Source organism: Saccopteryx bilineata, chromosome 1 (genome assembly GCF_036850765.1).
Source record: "Saccopteryx bilineata isolate mSacBil1 chromosome 1, mSacBil1_pri_phased_curated, whole genome shotgun sequence".
Taxonomy (NCBI): Eukaryota; Metazoa; Chordata; class Mammalia; order Chiroptera; family Emballonuridae; genus Saccopteryx; species Saccopteryx bilineata.
Genome location: NC_089490.1, coordinates 189,397,534 through 189,424,283, shown reverse-complemented (window position 1 = coordinate 189,424,283; position 26,750 = coordinate 189,397,534). Strand labels below are relative to the sequence as shown.

At 41.2% G+C, this 26,750-nt stretch overlaps 1 protein-coding gene across 15 annotated transcripts in view; it reads right to left on the bottom strand.

Annotated features, from left to right (window-relative positions):
* Nucleotides 1-26,750, bottom strand: part of INPP4B (inositol polyphosphate-4-phosphatase type II B) — a 708,587-nt gene that overhangs the window by 224,205 nt on the left and 457,632 nt on the right. For 13 of the 15 annotated variants that reach the window (XM_066232845.1, XM_066232867.1, XM_066232856.1 and 10 more), the window contains 2 exons: nt 23,987-24,037; nt 16,775-16,854 (listed from right to left, as the gene is read on the bottom strand). In XM_066232845.1, coding sequence (XP_066088942.1) covers nt 16,775-16,854; nt 23,987-24,037 — 131 coding nt within the window. Of the gene's footprint in view, nt 1-16,774; nt 16,855-17,187; nt 17,250-23,088; nt 23,109-23,986; nt 24,038-26,750 lie in introns of those variants that run through there. The other 2 variants (XM_066232920.1, XM_066232907.1) reach the window with 2 other exon arrangements.

The window sequence follows — 26,750 nt, the reverse complement described above, 5'->3', positions numbered from 1 at the left end:
GTAGGAAGGGCAGTGAACTTTTATAAGAGTTCTCTGTTACAGTGCTGGCTCTTGTTAATAAAGAGCTATGTGGTCATAAACAGGAAACTTAGCCCCTATAATACATTCCTAGCTATAAATATAAAGATTGCAAACCATCCTACTTATCTCCCAAGATTTATGTGACCAAAAGATAAAATATCTTAAACTTCAATATAAAAATGCTTTAGGGTAGGGTAAGCTACAGTTACACAGCGTGGGGCACAAAGTTTTAAGAGCACATCATAGATACATTGACTATCCATTCTTCAGACGGATTGGCTAAATACTGCAAAATTCCCCCAATAAAATTAGATGAAGCAAATCTTTCCCTTGTGTTGATTCTATTATAGAGGTAGTAAGTTATATTTGGAAACTTCCTGTTTCAGTGTTAAATGTGAAATCCAAACCATCTCCTTGAATGTAAAGAGATGTCCTGTCAGCAAGGTGAGAAAACAAGACTGGCATCTTGAAAATGTTTTTGTTGAGATTCAGAGACAATCCAGTTTAACGTTAAAGTTAACAGGATGCCATGATTTGCCCACTGGTAGGTCAGAGGTTGCAGGTGAGATAGATTCAGCACTGTGCCTTGTCCTGCCCACTGGAGGCAGCTCTGAAACCTGGACAGAATATACCTAGCTGCTGTTTGAGGACAGCAAGGAGCACCAGGTGTACCAGGGGTTGAAAATCAGAATTTAAATACCACTGAACCAGCAGTGAGTTTAGCATCCCCCCCCATCTGGTATCCCCCAATCCAGATGCAACAGCCCCAGGCCCAGTGGTGGGCACTGGGTCGGGTCAGACGGAGAGAGCCAAGAGCAGCCCTCCAGTCCTAGCTCAGAGAGATCCCCCAGCACTCAGAAGAACAGGGAACTCCTTGTCTCTCCTACACTCTCTCCTGTCCCAGTGGGGACGACAGCCAGGGCCTGCAGGGACCTAAAACCAAGACAGAGAGAGTTTCCTCTCTGAACTGTGATCTCAAGGATGTGGGGTAAATGCCCTCTATTTTCTCTCTCTCTCTCTTCCCCTGCCTCTCAGGCCCAGGAGAAGGTACAGCTGCTTTGCAGGAAAGGAAAAATAAAACCCCAGCCTTTCCGCTGGAGGATCACAACAGGAACTCACAGGGACGCGCCAGGAGAGTGTGGAGAGGAAGGAGGTCCGGAAATGTTCATGAATCACGTGGCTCAGCCCAAGCTGTGGACGTGGGGATGCAAATAGCATATCTGAGACTCTGGGAAATAATCTGTGGACTAGATCATTGCCTCAGGTCCCAGACTGCCAGCTGGGTGATTGACACAAGGGACAGGGCCCAATATCATTGCAAAAGTTTTGAAAACAAAAGTGATGTTGAAACTCCAAAGTTTGCTAGGACACAGGGTCAACACACAAATATCCAGTATTAAATAATTAGAAACTAAAATTTATACATAATTCCTAGTAGCTCCCAAGCATACATAGTATTTAGGTAGACATCTAACAAAAAACGTACAAGATCTATCTGCCGAAAACAACAAATGCTGATGGAAGAAATCAATGAAGATCTAAATGGAGAGACAAACTGTGTGCCTGTGTTGGAAAACTCAATGTTGTAAAGGTCAATTCTTCGCAAATTGACCTATATAAATTTAATACAATACCAATCAAAATCGCAGCAAGATTTTTTACAGATATGAACAAGCTGATTCAAAAAGTTGGGAAAGATACCAAGTTAATAGCACAGTCAAAACAACTTTGGAATTGCATCTACTGATTCTAAGGCTTACTGTAAATCTACAGTAATCAAAACTGTGGTATTGGTGAAAGAAAATGTCTGATAAACAAAACAATGGAGAGGCAATATGGCCAGTTGGTTTCTTACACAGTTACATTCAATTCAATGGAAAAGGAATAGTTCTTTCAACACATTGTATTGAAACAGTCTAACATCTATGTGGTGGTGTGGGGGGGGGGGGGATTAACCTTCCCTTAAACTTCACAACTAAAACAGAAGTTAAAATGATTCATAGACCTAAATGTAAAACATAAAGATATAAAACTTTAAGAGAAGATATAGGAGGAAAATCTGCCTGGACTGAATTAGTCAAAGTGTCTTAAATAGGACACCAAAAGCATGATAAAAAAGATAAACGTCATCAAAATTGACAAATGTTCTCTGTGAAAGATATTGCTACTTGAATGAAAACAAGCTACTGACAAGAATATAATATTTACAAGTCATCTGACAAAGAAAATGCATCCAAAATAAAGAGCCCTGAAAACTCAAAGGCGAGAAAATGAACATCATTAACAAATGGGCAAAGTTGAACCAACATGTCTCAAAAAAAGAGGATATATAGACAGCAAATAGCTTGTGGAAACTGTCCAACATCATTGATCATTAGGATAATGCACATCAAAAGCACTGTGAGACAGCACTAGAGACCTTAGCACAGTTGGTGAGCATGCAGTCAGTGGGCCCCACACACTGCCGGTGGGGCACCAGCACGGTGCTTTCCTGTAGAGCACAGAGTTCAACGCACACCTACGAAATGACCCAGAAATTCCCATCCTGGCTATTGCCCCCAGAAAAATGAAAACTTCAGGTCTCAGACAAACATATGCATGAGTATTTTAGCAGCTCTGTTCACAATCACTCAACACTGTAACTGAACTATCCTTTAATGATGTGGATGGTTAAACAAACGGTGGTACATCCATGCTGTGGAATACTGCTCAGCAATTTAAGAAAACTGTTGCTACACCCAACAACATGGCTAAATGTCAAAGGCATTAGACTGAATGACTTAAGTCCCAAAAGAAGACATACTGTGTGAGTACAGATATGTAAAGGATTCAATATTTAAATAATTAGTATTAAATACTAGTGTCAATATTTAATATTCAAATTTTGAATTATATACATATTTAATATTTTTTGTTTTTGGTTTCTCTCAGATGTTTATTTATTTTTATTTTTCTTATTTTTGACAGGGACAGTCAGAGAAAAGGACAGATAAGGACAGACAGACAGGAATGGAGAAAGATGAGAAGCATCAATTCTTTATTGTGACACCTTAGTTGTTTATCTATTGCTTTCTCATACGTGCCTTGACTGGGGGGCTAGAGCAGAGTGAGTGACCCCTTGCTCAAGCCAGTGACCTTAGGCTTCAAGCCAGCAACCTCTGGGCAAAAGCCAGCAACCATGGGGTCATGTCTATGATCCCACACTCAAGTTGGTGAGCCCGTGTTCAAGCCAGATGAGGCCACACTTAAGCCAGATGAGCCCATGCTCAAGTCAGTGAACTCGGGGTTTCACACCTGGGTTTTCCACTTTATCCACCGTGCCATCACCAGGTCAGGCTCTGTCAGATGTTTAATAACAGGATATATAGTGCAGAGATTTTTTTTTAAAGCCAGCATTAAAAAGTCAAAGTTATGCAGTGTATGGACATAATTTTAGAGTATAATGTATTTCATACTAGATGTAGTAAGAAATTCACTGTACTCTAAATTAAACAGTGAGGCATGCACTCTGAAACTGAGCACTCCTTAGTGACTATATTTTTATGCTTAATTGCAATTGGATTTATTTTAAATTCTTGTTATTCAGTAAAAAAAAACTTGTGATTTTAAAAATACTTTTCTTTATTTTCCTTTAATATGATATTTTTGAACAAAAAAGGTGTTTCAAAATTATAATTTTCCATAGAAGTATAAATATAAAGTCAAAATAACAAGAAATATGGATCAATTCTGCATATTTAGCAAGCACCTGCCATGCTGTAAACACTTTTCTCGCACAAGAATACAACAGAGAACAACACAGGAGTCCCTACCCCCTGGAGCTTGAACTCTGGTGGCAAATAAGTAAACAGTACATCAGAATACGGTGAGTGCCGTTGAGAAAGGAAGCAGGATAAGAGGGTAGAAAGCACTAGGTTGGGGCTGCTCTGTCATGTCCGGTGGTTGGGAAAGGCCTCGGTCATAAGATACCATTTGAACAGCAGGTAAAGGCAGTAAAGGAGTGAGCCATACATCTTTTGCAGAGGGAGATCTTTCCAGGAAGCTGAAGCAGATGCTGTAAAGGCCGGGTAATGGTATATGGTCCCTACATTCAAGGAAGAGCAAAGTCTACCAATGGGGCTAAAGCTGGGTAGGTAGGGCAGAGAGCACGAGAAGACGAAGTCCGAGGGCTATGCATTAGTTTTATACTGCTGCATGACAAAGGGCTACAAATTCAGTAACTGAAAACCACACCATTAGTTATCTCACAGTCTCATAGACCAGATGTCTAGCCAGGGTCCTCTTACTCAGGGGCTAACAAGACTGAAACCGACATGTCAGCTGAGCTGCAGTCTCCCATTTGGCTCTAAGAAAAGACTCCTCTCTCTAGCTCATTCAAACCATTGGTAGAATTGATTTCTTTTTGGCTATATAACCAAGGTACATCTCTTTTTTTATTTCAGCTTTCCCTTCCCTTCTCCTTCCTTCCTTCCTTCCTTCCTTCCTTCCTTCCTTCCTTCCTTCCTCTCTTTCTTTCTTTTTTGCTAGTTATCAGTGAGATGACAGCTCCTGGAGGCTACGCTCAGGTGCTTACCATGTGGTCCTCTCCGTAGATAGGCTGTTCTCAAAATGACAGTTTGCTTTTTCAGGGCCAGCAGGAGAATCCCTCTCTCCAGTCTGCTAAGACACCACTAAGACATTCATCTCAGATGCCCAGTGAAAAGAGGGAGTAAGCCACTGTGCAGATATGCCCAAAAGGAGGAAATGGAGAACTATCTGTTGGATTTAACAATATGGAGGCCATTAATTCCTGATCCTGATACAAGCTACACTAGTGAAGTAACAGGGATGAAAGCCTGCTGCAAATGGGTTCAAAAGATCAGTGTAGGAGGCAAAGTGGAGAGCTCACAAAATGGTTCTTCTATAAAGAGCAGGGAAACAGAGCATAAGATAGAAGGAGATGTGGGAGATTTGGCAGCATTATAGATAACCCAGTACAGCAGAAATAATTATGATACAAGAGGAAAAAAAGGATAATTGCTGGAACAAGGTCATGAATGGGTGAGAAAAAATGTCGCCTAAAACATGAGTAGAGGGGTTGATTTTAGACGTGAAGCAGAGTTCTTCTATAACAACAGAAGGACAAAAGATAGATGCCAGTAATTTGGTAAATAAGACGTGGGAAATTGTCAGATTCCTCTTTTCAGTGAAACAGAAAGCAGATAAATCTGCCGAGAATGAGGAAGAGGGGAGATATTTTGGAGATTCTGGGAACAAAGAGATGTGAAATAATGACCTAGGAGAGTGGAGAGCAAATGGACCAGGGAAATCTAGTAGGACAACGGACTAGTATAGAGGGCACCCGTGAAGTCAGGGGTCATGATCCCCAATGGAACCGAGAAGCATGGGAGTCAGGTTATCCTAGCCCACAGAACTACAAGGATGCAAGTATGAAGAAGCTAAACAGAATGTTGGATTGAACCACAGTTTTTGTTTTTTTTAGTTTTTATTTTTATTTTTTTCCACCTACCCAAACATCCTTCTTCCATCCATCTACCCATCCAACCATTTCTGCTTAGATAGCACAGTAGCAGAAGAGTGGCATCGGAGTTGAGGTTGAATGCAAGAGATTGTTTTGTGATTTCTCGGTGATGGGCCATGCACTCTCAACTGGGTAAGAATACTGGAGAGGGGTAGAAATCTGTGAAGAGTAAAGGATCAGTGACTTGGTACAGTCAAGGAGCAACTAGGAGGATACTGGGAAAATATGAGATGAAAATAAAAAAATAGACTACTTAAAATTAAGACTCCAGAGGGGTGAGATTAATGACAAATATCTAAGAAATGACCTTGGGAGTGAGTCACAAAGTAGGATAGAGAAAATCCCGACAGCCTCTGGAATAAAAAAGTTCATCTACAAGGCTATGGAATCACAAGGGGTATAAGAGGAGCCGTGCTAATTTGCAAGTTCAAATCCTCATGAAATGAGGGGAGGCGACACCCTTAGGTCATTCCAGTAATTCGAGAAATCCAGTGGAATGTCTGAGGCTGGGAGCCCCAATCCAGGAGGGCTTTCTGAGGGTGTTCGTCCCACTCCAGATGTGTACGGCGGCCACTTGGCAGGGCTGTCGGGGGGAGAGCCAGCTGCCAGATAAAGAAAGAAATGTGACGGAGGCTAAGGGATGGGCTTAGGAGGGTTCACAATGGAGTTGCGGAGCCGAGGGCGCTAGGGCCAGGAGGAAGTGGACAAACAGAGAAAATGAGAGGTGGTCATGCGAGTGAAGGATTTCTGTGTGGGGATCCGAGAATGAGTCACAGTTATTGCCACATTACAGAAATTCAATTTAGCTAGGCAAAATCTGCATGGGCAGTCAGTCAGGGCAGCACAAATTATAGAACACTACAGAACCTGAAATTTCCGACTCTCTGGTGTTAACTGGTTTTGCCACATTGTTTTAACACTATTCCTAAACCGCCTGGAGGATGGGGTCTGCAGCCGAAACTTCCATGGTTCAATCTTTCTGGGGACCGGCCCACATCCAGAAGCCCAGATGTCTGTTGCTCGGAAAAAAGATCAGGTAGTAGCTCAGAAAGCAAGGTTTTTATCAGCTTTGGAGGGAGCTGTTGGGGGTTGAGCCAAACCAACACAGTTCAGTGAAAAATTTTTAGACTAGGACAATAAATATATTGACCAATATTGAAGTGTGTGTGCGCACGCGCGCGCGCACACACACACAGACACACACACAGAAATCTACTTCCTGGAAACATGTCTAATGAATGCTAGAATTTGGACCACAGTCCTCAGGAGTGATGCGACTTGGTTCCCAGTCCCTGCTAATGCCGTAGGTATTCCACACGGCCGTCCTACCGTGTGCACTTACACTTGACGGTCAGCACTGTGCACTGATTATTAATAGGTATAACTCAAGCCAGAAGGGGAGACTGTTGCCCAGACTCTATACTCATTTGCACATGTAAAATGTCACATATTCTCCATTCTCAGCCTCTCCTCTAGCTTATGGGCCTCCCAGGATTCTATCCCAGAAGAAAACTCTCCTAACACTTGCAAATCCATTCGCCCTTTCCATTCCATCTTGCTGTACTGTGCAGGGAAGACATCAGGTGCGGAGTGTGAAAGACCTGCATTGAGGAATGGAATGCAGGGTGCAAAAAAAGGAAGCAATACTCTCCAGAAAGACACAATTCCTGTCACTCATTCACCTTAGCTCTGGAACACAAGGAAAATTAGGCTGCTTCCTTTTACATCCACGACTAGCACTTTTGGACTCAAAGAATTTATAAAAAAACAATGTCTAAAAAGTTTTTTTTCACAACAAACCTACCAATTATCTGTATTTGTACTATTTTCCTCTCGCTAGAGACTTAATATAGCCTTTTGATCTCAACGTAATTTTCAATGAACTCGGCAGGAAAATAACGTCATTCAACTGTACTTCCTTCAAGGACCAGTGAGATTTGAGGAAAGAAGAGATAGCAGGAGAGAAAGAATAGAGAGCAAACTTTATTTTCTATTAAATTACAAAAGGATCCTTTACTTAAAATCTGCCTTATGAACACATCATTTAAATTCATCTCAGTGGTATTATTGTCATTAGTTCACAGATGGGAAATTGTAAGTGAAGTAATTAGCTCCTGGGGACAGTAATGGAACCCCTGCTTTCTCCAATGTCACAGTCACAGACTCTGTCCCTTGGTCTTAGAAGCAGTTTGTTTCTGGTAGTCCTAGAAATAAATCTCAATAGCTGGGAAATGTAGTGTTAGCTGGCACTTTGCAGAACAAACAAACAAACCCCAAGGATCCTTAGAAACTGTCTCTTCTATTTTAAGTGTGTAAATCCTTGGAAAATCTTTAATTTGATTCTTGATAATAGAAAAAGAATCCCCACTATATATACCATTTCTAAATTGAGCACTGAAACTTTAAATCCTGCTTTGAATTAGAGAGACTGTATTCACACTGGGGACGATCAAAATACATAAAATGAAATTTAAGTTATCTGCCATGTCTTCGATGGATGGATAAGGATTAAACCAAGTTTATTCTGGCACCTTAAATTTCTGTTTGGCAATGTTAAGTATAATGAAATGCTTTTGTTTACTTTCCAATTTACATATGTAAACATCAGAAAGAAGTAACATTCAGCATATATCTACAAGCCAATTTGGTTGTTTCATTTGTTATTGTAATATGTAGTACAGGCCCAGTAACACCTAGGTCAGGTCCAATTAAATCTGTCTTCAATCATTTGGGTTCATTTTTAAATCTTTCTGTGCAGGATGGTACAACTGTCAGTGCCACACAAAAGTTATAAAGAAGAATCCCTAGTTACCTAATATTTTCCATTGAATTCTAATAAACTTAAGTACACTGATCAAGGGACCCAATAGATCACCTATAATAAAGTTAGGCCCACTGCTGGAAGCAACCCCTGACCCTGCCCACTGTAACAGAGCCTTGAGAAAAACAATTTGCTTATGTGGCTATTGGTGCAAAATGTAATAAAATGAAGCAAAATAAACTTGCTATTCTCTTCTTAACTCTTATCATTTTATCTTTGACCCCATACTTCTTTTCGTCCTTCTTAAAATCGTTTAACATATTATTTTTTTAATGTTTTTGTTTCCCTGTCTTCCATTCATAAAATTGTACTTTTCTTCCTTTTCCTGATTCAATACTTTACCTTACTAAAGTCTTATTGAAAACAATCTTTTTCAACCACACTTTCACCATGAGAAAGCCATGCTATGCCACAGAACAAGAGACATCTATGAATTTTACTTATGGGTTAGGGCAGAAAATCCTGGGATAGAGCCTCTAAGGAGAGGGAATACATTGTCAAAGGTGTGTCATCTTCTATATTTTCTCAGGCATACCTCCAGCACAGCCCTGTCCTATATACAAAGAACTGACAACATGTCAGTGGAAAAGCAAAATCAAACCTCATTTGAAACACAGTTAAAAAATGTTGACCTTCCAGGAATCATTAGCTTCCATTAGCTGGAGTGGGGACGATGAGTTCTGACCTGCTTTTTGGGCACCCACTCAAAAGTGGGTTGAAACATGGTCCTTTGGCGATGGGAAACTGAGGAGGTAAGCCATGGTGGGGATTGAACCAGACCTTTTCACTGACATGCGCGAAGATTGCTTGCTGCCTCTCAGTTCTTACTGAGAGTAAATTTGGAGAACAGCAGGGCCTTCTGGGTATATGTACTCCTTGGGCAAGGGGCATCACAAAGGGAGAAAAAATAATTGGAAGGCAGTGTGGGCAAGAATCTAAGCTGTAACACTGACACCCAAACATTGTTGTGCTCTCTTGCTATGGGATGTTGAAACTGAACTCAAACCCCTGAGAAAAAGGGTTTCTAGAGAAACACAGGGTCTCTGACTCTACTTTCAGAAAGTGCAAAGTGCACAAAGTCACTGGGAAGGAGGAGGGAGCGGTGATCAGTGTCAAGAGCAATGTGGCTGGCTAGGATGAGGCTACAAGGCAGACTTGCTGCCCTGGATGTCTTGGTTAAGGTTTTTTTGCAGATGTTCCCGTTCATGGTCTTATTCTTTTTTTGTGTGGAGGGTTGGGGAGCAAGAAGGAATATAAAGTTTCAAATGGGAAAAGAGCATGGTCAGATCAGGATTTCAGAAAAGGTCATTTGAAAATGATGGGTCTTAGTTGAACTGAGAAGAAAAAAGCACCAGAAGGCGGAGCTTTCAGGGGAAGAGCTAAGGTCAGTTCGGAGTCGGCACATGAGGTGTAGGTGCACTTACGCAAGCTTTAGAAAGTCTGCCGATGAACATAAAAGACGGAGCATGTATTTTGTCTCTCCTTTCCCATACATTTTGTATAAGTTCCACACGCTGGTGTCAATACAGGAGCTGGCGTGAGTGGCATGTAAAAGGCCATGTAGCTGGTAATGCCCATGGATCGTGATGGGGAATGGGAGAAACGGGGGTGAGTTACTGCATGTGGACACGGACATGGCACCAGGATGGAGGTGCGTGCATAAGCACCAGTGTTCATCTGGGTGAAGACCACGGCCTGCCTGCAGACACGTGTGTTTGAGAATACGCTGGGGGTGGGGAAGAGGCCAAATACACACAGTCCTTCGGGAAACTCTCCGCAAAATTAAGTTGTTCTCGCTTTCAATCAGTATTTTCTAAACGACAGAGCTGTTGCCTCTTGGGTGTGAATAGCTGCTCCATGAAGATAGTTTCTCGAATTCAAATTTGTTTGGTAAAGCTGCAGGTGGCATCTGTCCTCTGAGTCCCACTGGGCCTTGTGGACTAATGAAGGCCCTGGAAGTCCCAGAGCAAGGAAGCCCGCCGCACTTTTTAAAAATAGAGCATATTCAAACCTATTTGACCAGAAAATGTCTTCATTCAAAAACATAATACATATAACTAAAAGGATTCTAGTGTTCCAAGAAAAAAAAAAAACAACTGTTTGGAAAAAGCTGATATCCATGTGTCCAGAGCAGCAGGAACTCAGGGTGACAATGAAGACAGTGGCTTTGGGGAAATGTGGATAAGTGCAATACACAGTTTTAAGGTCACACTGAATTCCCTGCAGGCCTAATCGTTTCTGGAAATTACCTCCAAAATTAAATTAGCTCTCAAACTTCCCAGGCAGGTTGGTCTTCGGGCACAAGTGACCCGGGTGTAAAGTGCATTTTAAAAGAGGGAAGATTTCAGGCTTTTCTATAGCAGTGGACTTGCTATTGAAGTACTCTAGGTATGTGCTGGCCCTTCAGTGACTGAAAAGTCCACTTTGCAACTTGGCAGACACATGGTTTAAATAATGCAAACTAAGAAAATGTAAACTAAGAGAAGTGCTAATTGGTTTCCACGGTCATACTTACAAAAAAATGGATTAGGAACATAAAGAATAATGCAGACTATTTAACTGCAGGGACATTTAAATGATACATGAAAGACAGTGTAGTTGAATGAAATAAAGAATAACACTGAGGCTAATAATGTTAGTGAGAGGTAATGAACATGATGAAGGCCTTGCTTTGCGTCAGATGCCATTTCAGGTACACAACATGGGTTGTATATAACATGTCTGTCTACTCATCACCTGAAAACACACACACACACACACACACATACACACACGGCTTGAAGCTCGAGAACTAGTTAATAAAAGAAAGATAAAAATGATAGCTAGTGTTTACAGAGCACTGACTATGTGTTGGGTGTAATGGTAAACATTTTATATTAATGATTCATGTGAGCCTCACAGCAGCCCTGGGAGCTGGGTCCCCCTGTTGACCGCATTTCAGAGAAGAAATAGTCCAGATTAATTAGCCATCCTGCGGGGCAACAGAAGAGCTAGGATTTCATCTCGGAGATGTTTCAAAATAATGTGTTCTTTCTGCTTTCCCAGTGCCCTGATCAGATAATATCTGCATATTTTGCATTCTCTGATTTTATAATAAATCATTATAATTTTAACAGTTATGACAAAGTGGCCTGTGTTAGACCCTTTCTTACAATTTTCAGCAATTATGTCCCTAAAAGACATGAACACGATTCCATAAATGAATAAAATCAGTTTCAGAAGCAAATGCCCATACTTCTCTGCTGGATGTCTACCTTCATTCTCCCAGTCCAGTCCTGAGAATGGACTTCTCTGGGTGGTTATTGATACATTCGGCAGTAAAATGCATCAGTAAACTCTAACAGAGGTTGACACTCTGTGTTGCGTTTATGAATTTCTGTGCTATATTGCTAAAGTACTAAAGTCAAAACAAATTTATTTTTTCCCAACTCGGTTGGGATGCTGCCTGTTTCAGCCAAACAAACTGCTCTCCTATGCCTCCTGCTGGTACCTGCATCTAAGAAGACATGTGACGTGATTAAAATCTGAATTCAGGTTTTGGGCAAGTATCAGCTCCTCGGATAATAGAAAAGTTCCGTTCATATGTCCAGGGTAAAAGTAAAATCATCTCTGCCACTGACCAATTTAGAGAATTGTGGATGTCCCATTTCAAAAGAGAGCCTCAACAGACTTAAGCAAGCAAACTAAACAAGAAGTGAGGAAAACACTATTTATAGAACATTTTTTGTTAAAGCAAGGAAGTGCAGAGAACATGAATGCATTTATGAATTGCCCAGAATCACCCTGGGAAAAAGGTCATTACTATTTCCATTAACAGATATTAAAGACTAGATTCGCCCGGGGTGGCGGAGTTGTTGACAAAGCCAGGACTCCAGCCAAGGCTGGTATGCAAATCTGGTGTTCTATTACATTACATTCCTTCCCGAGAATAAAAAGGAGAAAAGATTTAGAATTGGACAAAATAGCTGCTTTCAAATGTGATCACCGAGAAAAGGCATGAGACTTGTTTTACTTAACTCCCGAAGGAGAGCAGGGGACCGCTTCTGTGCAAATGGAAAAAAGCCGGCCTCCCGCAGCGGAGTCCCTGCCACTGAAGGTATCCAAGAAGAAGATGAAGTGCCAAGGTCTCTTCTGGGCTCTACAATTATTTCACTCTAAGATTCCAAGCAAAATACCTCTTCTCTAGCAAATCCTTGATATCAAGCGCTCTTCTCTCCCAGTCTCCTGTTTCTAGCCCGTCCCAGCTGTGTGACCTGAGAAGTCCAGCTGCTCTTCCTCAGTTTGCTTAATAGTCAAAGAAGAATAATATCACCTTCCAGGCAAGGTTATTAGAAGATCTGAACCCCACAGGGACCTGAGACCTACCTTGCCCATAGACTGAGATGAGACATTTGAAAGGCTTACCCCTTCTAAAGCTCAGTAGTGTTAGTTACCACTTCCTACAGGTCCACGAAGTCCGAAAGTCCGAGTCAGCATTGGGATCAGAGGAGCCGGCCTGGGAAAGTGTGCTGCCCGGGTCACTAGAATCACACCGAAAGCCCAGGGAAGGAAGCACTCCAGTGTCTGGATCAATCATGAGCCTGCATTTGCTATTGACTTCCCAGTTCCCTGCTTGTTTGTGCCCAGAGACAAATAATGTGGCATTCTCATGCATACATTCAGGGTTTCTGATGTGCATTCTTAGTAAATTCTATGCAAAAATATCAATTAAGTTAGCAGTTTGCATGCCATCCATATCCTCTAACTTTTCCACTGGTGCAGTCAATAAAGTATAATACCATTCTCTTTAATAATTAATCACAAATATACGATTCTCTCTCAAAGAGGGCTGTTGGTCACCAGTCAATGTCTATTGCCCTTACTTAAGATAGAAAATGGCTTAGACATACTTAACAATTAGTGTTGTGAAACCATCTGAAATTTCTGCTACACACTCTCACTTTCCAGTACCTAAAGAGGCTAAATGGAAGACTTTCAAAAGAGCATGAAATGTATTCAAAATATATGTAACTATTAAGATGCTTCAATGTGGTTTTTTAAAATCATCTCTGAAGTTCAAGTAGCTATAGATTTGAAAAGATGTTCATTACAGAAATATTCAATCATACATAGAATTTTTTTAAAGATGTTATTTATTTATTCATTTTAGAAAGGAGAGAGAGAGAGAGAGAGAGAGAGAGAGGAGGAGCAGGAAGCATCAACTCCCATATGTGCCTTGACCAGGCAAGCCCAGGGTTTAAACCAGTGACCTCAGCATTCCAGGTCGATGCTTTATCCACTGCGCCACCACAGGTCAGGGCACACATAGAATTTTAAAGAATATATCTGATATTTAAAGTAAGAAGACCTACATAACCTAAATTTGTGTGTAGGAAAAGAGTAGTGGTAGAAGATTAAAACTATAAGCACATTTAATTCCACTGGAATAGGGAAAAAATTATCATTGAAAACTGTGCTGTCAGTCTCTGGGCAAGGCTGATCTCAGCTCACTGCGGGGGTTCAGACACACTCATAGGGTTCTAAGAAGAAAGTTATTCTGACTCACGGCCCTGTGGCCTCTAAAACACCCCTGGGCTCCCCACATGTGAGATGATAGCGACAGTATCATCTCTTCATCACGCTGAGTGCACTTGTGGAGAAAACTATGTCACAGCTGAAGGGGCCCTCCCTGATCCTTCCTGCCGGCTCTCAAGTGAAGAACTTGCCTTTGGGGGGCGGATCGTGTTTCTGTTGTTTCTTAATTTTTACGAACAAAACTGAAGTGTGTGTATGTTTTTATGAAGGTTAAATTAACAAAACAAAAAATAAAAATTTAAAGACATCATAATTTGGATCTTCCCTTCTCTAAGCACAAATATTTAATAAGAAGAAATAAGCATTCATGGTTTGTGAGAAAGCAAAATAGTCCTAAAATTATATATATGAACAAATACATATGCAACAACCAGTACTATGATTATATAGATGAAAAGGTAGACTGATAAATGTTACATAAAATAGGGGAAAATGTTCAATAAACAGTAGAATTCAAATGTTTATTTCTTTAATAGCCTTTCCCACACATCTTTATATTACAAAATACAACAATCTGAGAATTCTATTGCTTTTAAAATGTCTGGACTATAAAAGTCAGATATAATCGGCATGAAGGGATATTTAAAACAAAGCAAAACAAACAACCAAAAACATGCTTCTTATCCCTGACCTAATGTTCTTCCACTCAGTACTTCAGAGACATTCAGTCAGTAGAAAAAAAGATAAATTATATTAGAAATAAAAAACTTGAAGCATCAGAATTCTACAATGTGTCTACAATGTATCTGGTTCATAGGAAGGGAAATTCAAAAGTTTGGTAAAGCACAAAAAGGAAAAAAAATAATAACCTAGCCATTTCAAAACTGACTTTTACCCAGCCCTCTCAACCTCCCCCCAATCTGATGGTTGAAGGGATTAAGCAAAAAAGGGGGGAAACCCCAAAAAATTCAGACACAGACAATAGTATGGGGATTACAGGAAGAAAGGGGGGCAGAAGGAGGGGAAGGGATAAGGGGGATCAGTGGTGATGGAAAGAGACTTGACGAGGGGTGATGAACACACAATACAGCATGAAGATGATGTATCATAGAACTGCACACCTGAAACCTATTTGACTAACCAATATCACCCCAACAAATTCAATACAATTTTTTAACTTTGATTTTCAACAATTATATTCTCTAGAAAATGCAACTCATTAAATATGCTTTTCTTAAATAAATAGGAATTAGAAGTATTAATTAATCAAATAAATTAATCAAATAAATAGGAATTAGAAGTATTAAACCAAAAATGGAAATTAGTCTTGATTGTTTCTATGAAATAATTATATCCTATTTTCTTCCTACTGTAAGCTTGACCCTCCTGTCCCTGCTCTCCCTCAAAAGCAACGTATAGGTTTACTAATTATCACTTCACAAAGAATTTCTGGTCTCCTGATTTCTGTCTCAGAGGCAGTATCTAAATGTGATACATAGCATGCTGCTGTTGATGGCAGCCGTGGTAAAATCAAAGCTGCAGCTTGTGAATCAGCCAAAGGAGGAGCAAAGTGCCAGGTGTCTTATCTAGAGGACACGTGCCTGGTTGGCTCGAAGTGAGCTCAGGGTTTGCCACCTCCCATCATGACTCCAGCGGCACTCGGCCAAGATCTAACCAACCAGGCAGGTTGGTAACAGGTATTTAAGGTATCAGTGACACTGAAAGCTAGACTTTCCAGCTGGCCCTGACATACTTCAAACGGAAAGTAAATGCAACAAAAACTTTATTGGGAATAATACCCCGAAACTATAAATATTTTAAAATGCCTTCCCCAATAAAATACAACAAGAAGAACAGATGGATAAGAGACACAGCCTAAAGGAAGCCAGGGAGGAGATAGTAGCTTCAATGAGCCCACCAACACTTATTGTTCTGCCTGAATATGAATTACTTTATATTACTTTGCACTATCTATTAAGTTAAAATGCAAAACTGCACAAATTAGGAAATATCAGAAGAGGGGACAGCCAGCCATACAAATTCCAACATGAGTAATAGCATTTTTACTCAAATAAATGATTGGTTGCAAGGGGGTCCTTTGGAGGCTGGGTCAGACAGCCAAAAAACTTAAGAAACTCTCTCTTCCCTGAGAGTGGTCTCTGTTTCATCAAAAAAAGACTATCTTAAGTTTACACACAGGGTCATATACCATCTCTATATTCATTTACCTATATACTATACAAATATTACAAGGCATTATTCTCTAAGTATACACAATTGTAAAAGCTATTATACCGTTAGAAAACAACATATTGTTTCAAATGTATTATGAAGTTAAAAAGAAAAAGTTATTTTTTTTCAATGTTCTTCCTAGTATTAAAACACTTTGGAATCTCCTGAAGATGATCTCATCTTCTATATCAAAATAAATTGTACTCATACTCAAAATTAGCGTTTATCTATTGTCTATTTCAATATGAGTTATGTTTTCTATTTAAAACTATAGCAACAAAATAAGCTTTAAGAAAAGACAATAACCAGTATTACCTCTAGTATTAAAATATCTGCAATGCTGCCTCTAGCCAACATATTTCAATCTCAGAAATGTACTTGATTTAAAAAGTAACATTTTGATAAGTAACAAAAGTTATTTAATAACACGATCAACATTTCGGTTGCTTTCTTACTTTCAAAAATGTCACCACTTTACTGATAATGCAATATCTTTTTTCCTACAAGGGCTGATAACCTTTGCCATTCTGAAACGTGAACTTGAAAGCGAACTTGAATAATTGCCATTTCAATATAACGTGCTGCAATGGAGGATGTAAGCCATTTGAGAGTTGACATCTAAACATCCGCAAGAACCTGCGATCGTGGCCGACAGGGAGACCCACCTCAGGCTCAGGGCAAGCAGTCGCTCCTTCGACCTCAGTAGCTCTCCCACTTTAAAACTGGCATAGCCAAGGAAGCTTCGCTGAAAATGACAGAAAGAAGAGTTTTCATTAACATCTGAAGTTCCTAATAGTCTTGCTGTCACACCAACTGCAGGAAGTTAATCTCTAGAAGAATAAAATGTTAAATCTCTTAGCCTGACAAACATCTCACGGACAGGAAAACAATCATCATTAATATATCCACCTCATGGGATAACTTTAAGGGGTGCAAATGCATCCTTTTCATTAAAAACAAAGAAAAATAGCCTGAAAATTAACAAAACGTGTAATACAGAAGCTAGAACTTGTTCACTAGCTAATTTTCTCCCCAAATGAGATCTAGGGTAAAGAAAGATGAAAGACTTGATATTTACCCACGCCACTGTCGTCTTTACTAGAATTCCTCAAACCCCTGGCAGCAACAACGCTGCCTTCCAGATATGAGCAAAACTGTTAGTTGGAGCTATTTTTATGTGGGACTCTGGACAAGTTATAAATAGAAATGTTCTATTTCTCCCCCATCACAGCAATGTTTGAAAGCATTTGTTTCCTTTGTTATTTCTATGCTAGCATGGGACAATTTTATTCTGACACACAAAAAAAGAATGACACTTGTTCAGTTACATTTTTCTAAAATTGCTTTTTTACCCTATTTTACCAGGTGTTGACTATCTATGAATATCTACTTCCTCCACTCTTTGACTCATAATGTAAAGAATAAAACTCTAAATTGCTTTTTCTTTTCCAGGATAAAAATATTTCATCTCTTTTTAACATTCCTGGCGACTTCGGATTTAAAAGTCACAGTATTATGGTATATCTTATATGGGATTTCTCATTCTCTCCTCAAGGTCAAGAAGTAAGCATAAAAATATCGAACCCGTATTATTAACTATGCCATTGCTGCCTACCACCTTGTAATATGCTACAAGAGTCAACACTACATTTTCCGGAACCTTCTCTCTTCATCGGTTTGTTGCTAGGCTGCACTAAAATGAGAGACAGGAGACCAACTGAGTCTTTTTAGAGGAAAGTGTACAATTACTCCACACACAAAAGGCTGCATCTACACTGAGCGCTTGTTGAGATAGAAAAGGAAGGCTTCTGGTCAGAATTCTTCTCCCTCTTTTCAATGTTCTAACATAGAATAAGTATTCCAAAAGGCTTTAAAGGCAAACATGTGAACTAAACTCAGTTTCAAAGTTAGAGATGCTTCTATGTTAGTAATGATAAGCCCAAATAATTAACCTGAGACTCAAAGAGCTGGCTTAGACACTGAGTCACGAAAGCCAGAAGAATCTGAGGAGTAAATCATCAGGTGGAGAATGTTGGGTGAAAACAGAGCTTGTTGGGAGAACAAGCCCCGATGACAGGTCAGTGAGTGAGGAAATGAGAGTGAATCAAGGCGGGAGGCATGCCCAACAGCTGTGTGAACAGAGCATATGCAGCAATGTAGGGCAAGTTTCCAGCAGGGCAGAGAGAGCCCAGGAGAGAGCCAACTGAACAAAACGTGACCTCATCAGAGACACCAACTAGAACATTCTTTTTTAGAAAAGCATATAGGCTCTGCTATTCTCTATTCCCTGTCCTGTTAGATTTTTCTCTAATGGCATTTATCACCACAATCACCGCCATCACCACACACACACACACACACACACACACACACACACACACACAAATACACACACTTTCTTATTTTGTAACTCCCCTAAAATAATTAAGATTTGGGGCTCCACAAGGAGCTTTATTTTGTTTTCTGATAAACTCCCACTGCCTAGCACACAGTGGACATGTGATAAATATTTACTGACAATGAATGAATGAATGGTGTAGGCATTAGCTTCAAGTAAGTTATTCTATTAGGTTCAGGAGTGATGCTCTTTCTGCAGGTATTTACAAACTACTATAAATCACTGAAAGGTGGAGAATCAAAACAACTTTAGTGTGTAGATTGTATACTGTTGTAGTAAATTTCATTCAACATTTGTTATTGTAAAAAGGTCTCACTCTCTCTTCACTGATAATCAGTGTTTTTAGTTTAAATCCCCACCCTTCACTCATTATCCTTACTCCAAGAAAACTCTTAACTGATCAGTACTTTCAAAATTCCCTCAACATTGGCCTTTTGAGATTTCGAAGGTAGGGACGGTTTTAGAACTAATAATAATGATGAAGAAACTACACATGTCATGAATGTAACTGTGGTCTGTGTCTGTTCAGAGAAAAGAACAAATGCCCCAGGCTGAAATGCAGCAAGGAGAGACAGGTGGAGTGGCTATTTTCAGATATGAGCAACAGACACATCATGAGGCACAGTTGCAAGTAGAGATTGTGACATAAGCCACTGACTGTCTCTCCTGTCTCCCCGGAGCTCTTGTGGACCTTGCTTTCACCATCTTTGAGTCAAGTCCCATGCCTGGAGCACAAAGGCAGCAATGCGAGTGCTTCCAATGTGCCAAGAATGCCCACGAGTCAATCTGATTCATCAAAACTGTAGCCACAGATTTAACCTCAAAGGATAACAAAAGATCTTACTGAAATAATACAACATGAATTGTTTTGGGAAAGGGCATAAGTGTTACATTATGAAAATACATCATGAGATACAGAAGAGGTGTTATTTAAGTATATGAAAATACAGAAGAGGTGTTATTTAAGTATATGAAAATACAGAGAGGTGTTATTTAAGTATAAATGTTATCATATTTATTCTAAAAATAACTGCACATTGGGACTACATGCTACATAAAATGCATGAATGAAATCCCAATATTTTATGACAATGCATAATTGTTTCACATTGTAACACCAAAAACTGCATTGCCCATACATTTGTTTTCTAGAAGGTTTTTATGTATTTGCTTTACTTCAAAATAAATAAAAATTAGGACCCTCTGTACTCCCCCAAATTGGAAAACACATCATTCAGTCACATTAATGTTCACTTGACTTTTAATAAAGGAATGAATTAGAGGAAAAACGGTCTTCTCTATTTTCAAAAACTGAATTCTCATGTGATAGATAATAGCAGAAGAATTTAAAATAAATAACTTTATTCAACCTAATGGAAAATAATAACTTAATATAAAGCTATCTCATCTTGTCATGGTAATCATAATCATGATTCTTTAAAAATCATTTTATATTTCAAATATCACTCAAAAATGATGTTTTGCATCTCTCCTTTGATAGTTTCTAAAATTCTCACCTTAAAGGTTTTATATTAAGAGCTCCACTATCAAGGGAAAAATTAAAAAAGACAAAAAATGTAAAATCTCTCTAGAGCTAGAGCTCAAAGGTCTCAAGTATAGTCCTAAATCAACTATTCCGTATAAAATAGAAATCAGAGCAATTAAATCACTTCTCCCAGACCTCACACCAGCTCCCCCTGATGGCGTGGGTAGCCAGTTTCTGTCTTCTCTTGCACAAGCCTGTGATCTCGGGCAAGTTGCTCCGCCACAATGGGCCTTGTTTCTGCACAAAAAAGGTGCACATGGTCACTTCATACCTTTCTCATAGTCATTGCAAGTTGAGTCAAAGCTATCCAGGAAAAGCCTTCGTACATTGCTGAGAAAACAGGAAGTAATCTGTAATACTAACTTCGATTCCATTTAAATAAATAAATAAATAAATAACAATTATTGGGTTCAAGTAAAATAAATTAATTAATAAAAATTAATTTCCTTTGGCCTTTAAAAGAAAAAAATATACAATGTATCCAAAAGTCAGATGATTTAAAAGTGTTATAAGTCTACCTTAAATACTTTTGGAAAAGTCAGAGTATTTAAAATATATATATATATATTATATTTTTTTTCATATAGTTTCTGAGAAATTCTTGCAAGAAAATACATTTATATGAATATACATATGTATACATATATATATATGTTTAAAAATAAAAAATAGAAACAGAAAAAAATCAATTAAAAAACACTCAATAAAAAGTAGAAAAAAAAAGAGACAAAGGTTGAATGGTCCGATATAGATTTTGTTGTTGAGCACTGATACCTATGATTCTATATAGCTCAAATTTCACCAGGTGAAATATTCATCATGATTCCAGAAATGCCCAACCAGAATGAAAGACTATTAAGGCTTGTTAATATGGCCAGTGTGCAGATGAAGAAACTGGGCCCAAAGGAGTTAACTGGCTGACACCTGGCCAGAGAACTAGTTAATATGCAGAGGCCAAGTTCAAGTCTAGGTTTCTTGCTTTTCAGTCCAGCATTCCTTCATCCCCATCATGCTGGGCCTCATTTCCAAGACAAGTGACAATCCCCTTTCCTTCTGACAAGCTCTCTGCCTGCACCACATGCGACTCTGACCTTTCTGGTCTGCTCATGACAGTGCAACACTCACAATTATCATGCTGGTCCAAGCACTCAAAGCAGATGATCATTAAATGGCTTGATGCACGATTTCAATCACTCACCTGCCTGGAGAGAAGTATCAAGCAGGGTGGGGAATTAAAAGAAGGCACTTGCCTCAGTCCCTGGCCACTCTCTATGGGCAGTGTACAAATAAACAGTTTATCAGCAGCCCTTGCAGGGACTCTGAGCAAGTCACAGACATCTGGGTTGTACACCTTCCCAAGCAGGTCCTCAGTGATCCCCTGGTCGAACAGTAAGAAGCCAGAGAATATACAAACTCATACACATGACCATGAGCTTGCCAAACCTCCATAATGTATATTCATCTCACAAAGACTTTACACAAAGTACAGGCTTTCTTTATGCTAAATTTTGTGTGGACCTCCCAAGATTTTCCGAGTACTGTCTAGAGCTGCACTATCCAATGTGTAGCTGCTAGCTTAAGCCATAGCTCTAGACTGAGATGTGTTCTGAGTATAAAATAGACATCAAACCTATAAGATGTGGCATGAAACAAGAAGTGTGATTAATAATTCATCAATAATTAACTGTGTTGATTAGATTTTGACATTATTATATTTTGCATACAAGTATTGGGTTAAATGAAATAGTAAAGTTGATCTCACCCATTTCTTTTTTACTTCTTTAAAAGCTTAGACTCTTAGGAAGTTTAAAATCACAGATATAATATGCATTTTATTTCTATTGAATAGTGCTGGCTTCGATGTTAAATGGATATAGCGATAACACTTTGACCTACTCTTATAAAACTACCTACAGGAACGATGGTGCATGCTTCCATCTGTCTTTGAAGGGCTGAAGATATCATCATGAGGCTGACACACAACATCTTCCTCCCATAACCTACAGGACAAGCCCTTTTCAGAGTCTGGGTACTTTTTCTTCACTGTCAACCATAATAGTTACGTGACATGGTTCCCCACCTTCTAGGAAGGGAAAGTAGATACATGAAGTAGCCCCACTGAAAAAGGACTACACGCCAATATCTGCGCCCCCAGGAGAGAGCCCGCATTTAAGTTACCGGCCACACAGAGGACTCAGATGGGTGACATTAGTCGGGGAAGCATCAACACCAGCAGAAAGGGACCCTCACCATTACCATGGAAACACAAAGGAGTCTCTGGCCTTCCCCTCCCCCCCACCACAGCCCTGAGCAACAAGAGGAAGAAAAGACAGAACACCCGTGAGACAGACTCTGCTGTCTCTCCACCACAAGTTGCTAGAGGCACAGAGATGTCCACCCTGTGGTGGAAAATGGAGGCAGGAGAGGAGGAAAGAAAATAACTTAAAATCAGTGAAGAGACTCGGGTATATTCCAAGAACCCGAATGAGATGAAAGATAATGGGGAAATGTACACAATTAGGTCAAGATAACACTAAAGCTTCAAGCAAGGGGGGTGGAACACAGAGCAGTTGGGGAGAGGGCGAGCCGTTCGAGGAGAAAAAGAATTAAACCGTCGCATCGTGAACGTCAGAAAATCAATGGAATTCCTTCTAACAGAATTATTAACTTGAAAGCCACAACTTCAGAAGGTTTCACATTTTATGAAGGATGTGTAAAGGGTGTGATGACAAGCACGCAAGGGAGGACCTAGTTTGAAGGAGGGTGCCTGGGGTGGTCCTTGGCAAAAGGTGTTTGACCTCAGCCCTGGGCTGGAAGGGGGACCTGTGGCAATGAAGGCCAGAGGCTGAGAAGACTTAGCAGCCCCTTTGGAGAAACGAAACAAAGGCCTCTGTAGTCTGGAAGTGAGAGCAGCCCGAGGGGTGAAAGGGAAGGCAGAGAAAAAGCTGAGAGATTCTCTTGAGTCAGAGGTACTCAACCTGCCCCCTCCAGAAGAAAGCAGAAGCATGTGTTAGGCATGAAAGAGCACCAGGCACCTTCTTCCTTCTCTATCAGGTGCAGAGATGGCCGACATTCTTCTCGGTCAATGCATCCGGCACTTCGTTGCATGTTTCTGAAGGGCTGCCCCGACAGGTTCAGATGGTGGCTACTGCCAAGAAAGGCAATGAATGGTCCCTTGTACAGTGCTCCCACACTGGACTGGAGAAGGCTGTCAATTACCTGAAGGATTTCAGGGAATTTCAAGAGCTCTTCAGTTGGCTGGCCCCAGGGCTTCCTAGACTCAACATTTCTGGATTTTTCCCTCCTTTCTGAATACACAGATCCCTCTTAGCCTGCTAGGATATCTTTCAGCCTGCCACTGCCTACTCTACCCTTGAGTAAGCAAACATCCCCTATCACCATCTTGTTCCCCAAACTTCTCAAAGCTGGAGATGCGATGATTCACAGGCAGCGGGGAAATCTCAGCAGGATTTTCCAACCCTGGGCTGCACATAGGTGGCAGCTCCTGTTTCAGCCTGTGTCACTGTTTTGACATGTTTCAGCGGCAGGGAACAGAACACATCACAGTGCCGTAGCTGGCTGGTTCTCTGCCTGCTTGCTGAACGGGTAGAACTCTCGTCTACAACTTCCCTAGCCTCCTGTCGGCCCAGGAATGTTAGCTCAGAACCGCATCTCAGCTACCTGCAGGGCCATGTCTGGACTCATCTCCAGCCAGCTGAGCTACAGACGGGTTCATCTGAGGATGATTTCCAGGAAACAAGAAATGAATTCCATGCAGTTCAGCAAATATGGGACTGAGCTTCCTCACATAGTCACACCCTGTTAAGTTCACTCAATCTCATTCGTCAGCTCCAAGGCAGGGTGCCAGGGAAAATCCAAATGATTAACTTAGAAGGGATGTGTGTGCCTTCTGGAAACAAAAGAAACACTTACCCCAATTTCTGGCAAGTGATCCTTCCGTTCAGACAGGACACTGGTTCGAACCTATGGAGAAAGACAAGCATTTTCAATAAGGCTCTGGCATAGAAACTAGTGCAGATACTTCACAGGTGCTGGCTTTTATTTTTGCCCCACCTGACGTCACTTCTGACTCTGTGGTTAATCATTATCGAAGAACTGTATACAACACCCACTGCAGAGCAAGGAAGCTGTCCTTTTATAGTTCATAGATTTCCTGATTTTTCTAGGTACACAGAGCTGCCTGGATCCTTACCCCATCACCACTTACCAAATCCAGAGATATATGGCCTTTAGCTGAACTGACTTTCATTTCCTTAAAGGGCAACGTTCCTATTCAATATTGAAGAGAAAGGATAGCACTGGTGTAGAGGAAGTTATTGCATGCATGCTCAATGAATATGTATTCTTTGAATGAGCATGCAAACCCACAGTCCTTGTAGGTCATCCCTCCCACTTGAGAACTCTGGGTCAAATTGTCAGATACCATTATCTAGATTCCCTTGAAAGCAAATTCTCAATTTGGGGAATGAGAAATAGTGTAAAATAGTCATCTGGGTAGGCTTTTCACAAGTTTGTAATGTGTTCCAAGTGAAACAGCAACATAGATGATAGATGGTAATCTTCTACCAAGCGGTGATCCTTAATCCTGGCTGGCTATGCATTAGAATTTCTGGGGTCCTATAAGGCCAGTGGCCCTGGCCATGCAAACTCCCATTGGATTCGGGCAGACAGTAAAGGAACTGTGGAGCCGGAAAATGGTGGGCCATCCTGTTTATTAGAGTCTCACTATGGCCGACGAGCAAGCAGTCAGGGAAAACTACTTCCCTCTCTCTGGGCTGACGAGCAAAGAGGCGGGGGACACCCCTTCTCCCGCAAACAATAGCAAAAAATGGCCCCTGTCAATGGCGGCAGGCAGTCCACAGTCTACGATCTTCTGCCCTGAGGACAAAAGCACCTGCAGCCTACACAGACTGTACACACGTGGTGCTGCCCCGTGCTCATGCACCAATCAGGCAAAGTACAAGCGAGCCAGCCTAACACGCTTGTTTGTCCAATAGGACCTTTGCAAACTCCTGGTGATCTTTCCCAGATACGAATTCTAATGTTCAGCGGCAGAGTCTACAGTTCGCTATGTCAACAAAAGTACCTTCAGCCTAAGAAAAAGTCTTGTAAGAGTTGATCTGAGCCAAACTGACAGCAATTAATGGGAAGCAAAATCTGAACAGACTGAGAAAATGCTCCAGAGAATGGCGGTTTTGCAGCTTATTTTATGCATCGGAATCAAGGCAAAGGTGTTAGGAAGAGGCGTTCACAGATGTGTGAAATTCACTAGTGGTGGACGAAGGGGGCTGGAGAAATCAAAGAGGGGAACCACTGGGGTTGGATAAAACGCAAAATGCAGGGCCGCTCCTTGCACAGTGGCGAGTACAGGAGGTCACAAGGACAGCACAGGAGACGGCATGCTTGCGGGGAACAAGATGACAATGTCTCCTGCTGGGGCCCACAGCTGTGCCTTTGAGGCGTCCAGAGAAGAAAATTACTCTGACATTTTCTAAGGTATGTTCTCTTAGATGCACAGAAACAATAGATAAGTTTCAATGGTCAAGGCTGACCTGTGTCGGGGAAGTGTAAGGTCTGGGAGGTGCCCACCCACCGTGACCCACTGTCAGCTAGGAGTCTGGGCGCTCAGCCATCCTGGGTGGCTCCTTTCGTTCTCAGGGTTTGAAAGGCCACCATGCAGGCCTGACAGGTTTAGTCCATGGCCTCTTTTTCATCCACATCTATCTGAGACAAAGGGTGTTTCAAATGAAAAGAAATCTCGGCTGTTTTTCTCACTTAGGAAGAGCTAGTGACAGCAAGAGAAAACGTAAAGCCTAACCCTGGTGTATCTTAGTTGAAGTAAGGATGAGGTGAATTAAATAAAGACGATCAACACACAAGCACACTTGGGTTAACTGGAGAGTGGAGGGCTGGGGGGATGGGTCAGAGGGACCCTGGGCACCTGGGTCGACACTGTCATCCCTCTGTAGGGGCAGCACTGCCGATCATATTGCTCTTCAAATCCTTTACATCATGACATAACCGACCTAACTGGGCCACTTCTCCCAGGTGAGGGGATGTGGAAAATAACCCTCACGATATTGAAGCATGCGAACCCGCCGCCAAAGGCCTGCTGATCTTGCACCTGGCTTCCAGTCCCTTGAAGAAACCCCCGGGCTATGGTCGGTAAAGCAGGACATTTGAACTTGCAGCTTAACACTGTCTTTGTTGCTTTAAGACAGACGGAGCTCTATCGCTACCACACAAGATTGCCCACCAGTGGCTCAGTGGTAGAGCGTCGGCCTGGCGTGCAGGAGTCCCGGGTTCGATTCCCGGCCAGGGCACACAGGAGAAGTGCCCACCTGCTTCTCCACCCCCCCTCCTTCCTCTCTGTCTCTCTCTTCCCCTCCTGCAGCCAAGGCTCCATTGGAGCAAAGTTGGCCTGGGCGCTGAGGATGGCTCTATGGCCTCTGCCTCAGGCGCTAGAATGGCTCTGGTTGCAACAGAGCGAAGCCCCAGATGGGCAGAGCATCGCCCCCTGGTGGGAATGCCGGGTGGATCCCGGTGGGGCGCATGCCGGAATCTGTCTGACTGCCTCCCCGTTTCCGGCTTCAGAAAAAGAAAAAAAAGAAAAGAAAAAAAGATTTCCCACAGAGCACAAAACAAACGACAAGAGACAGAACAGGGTAAACAACAC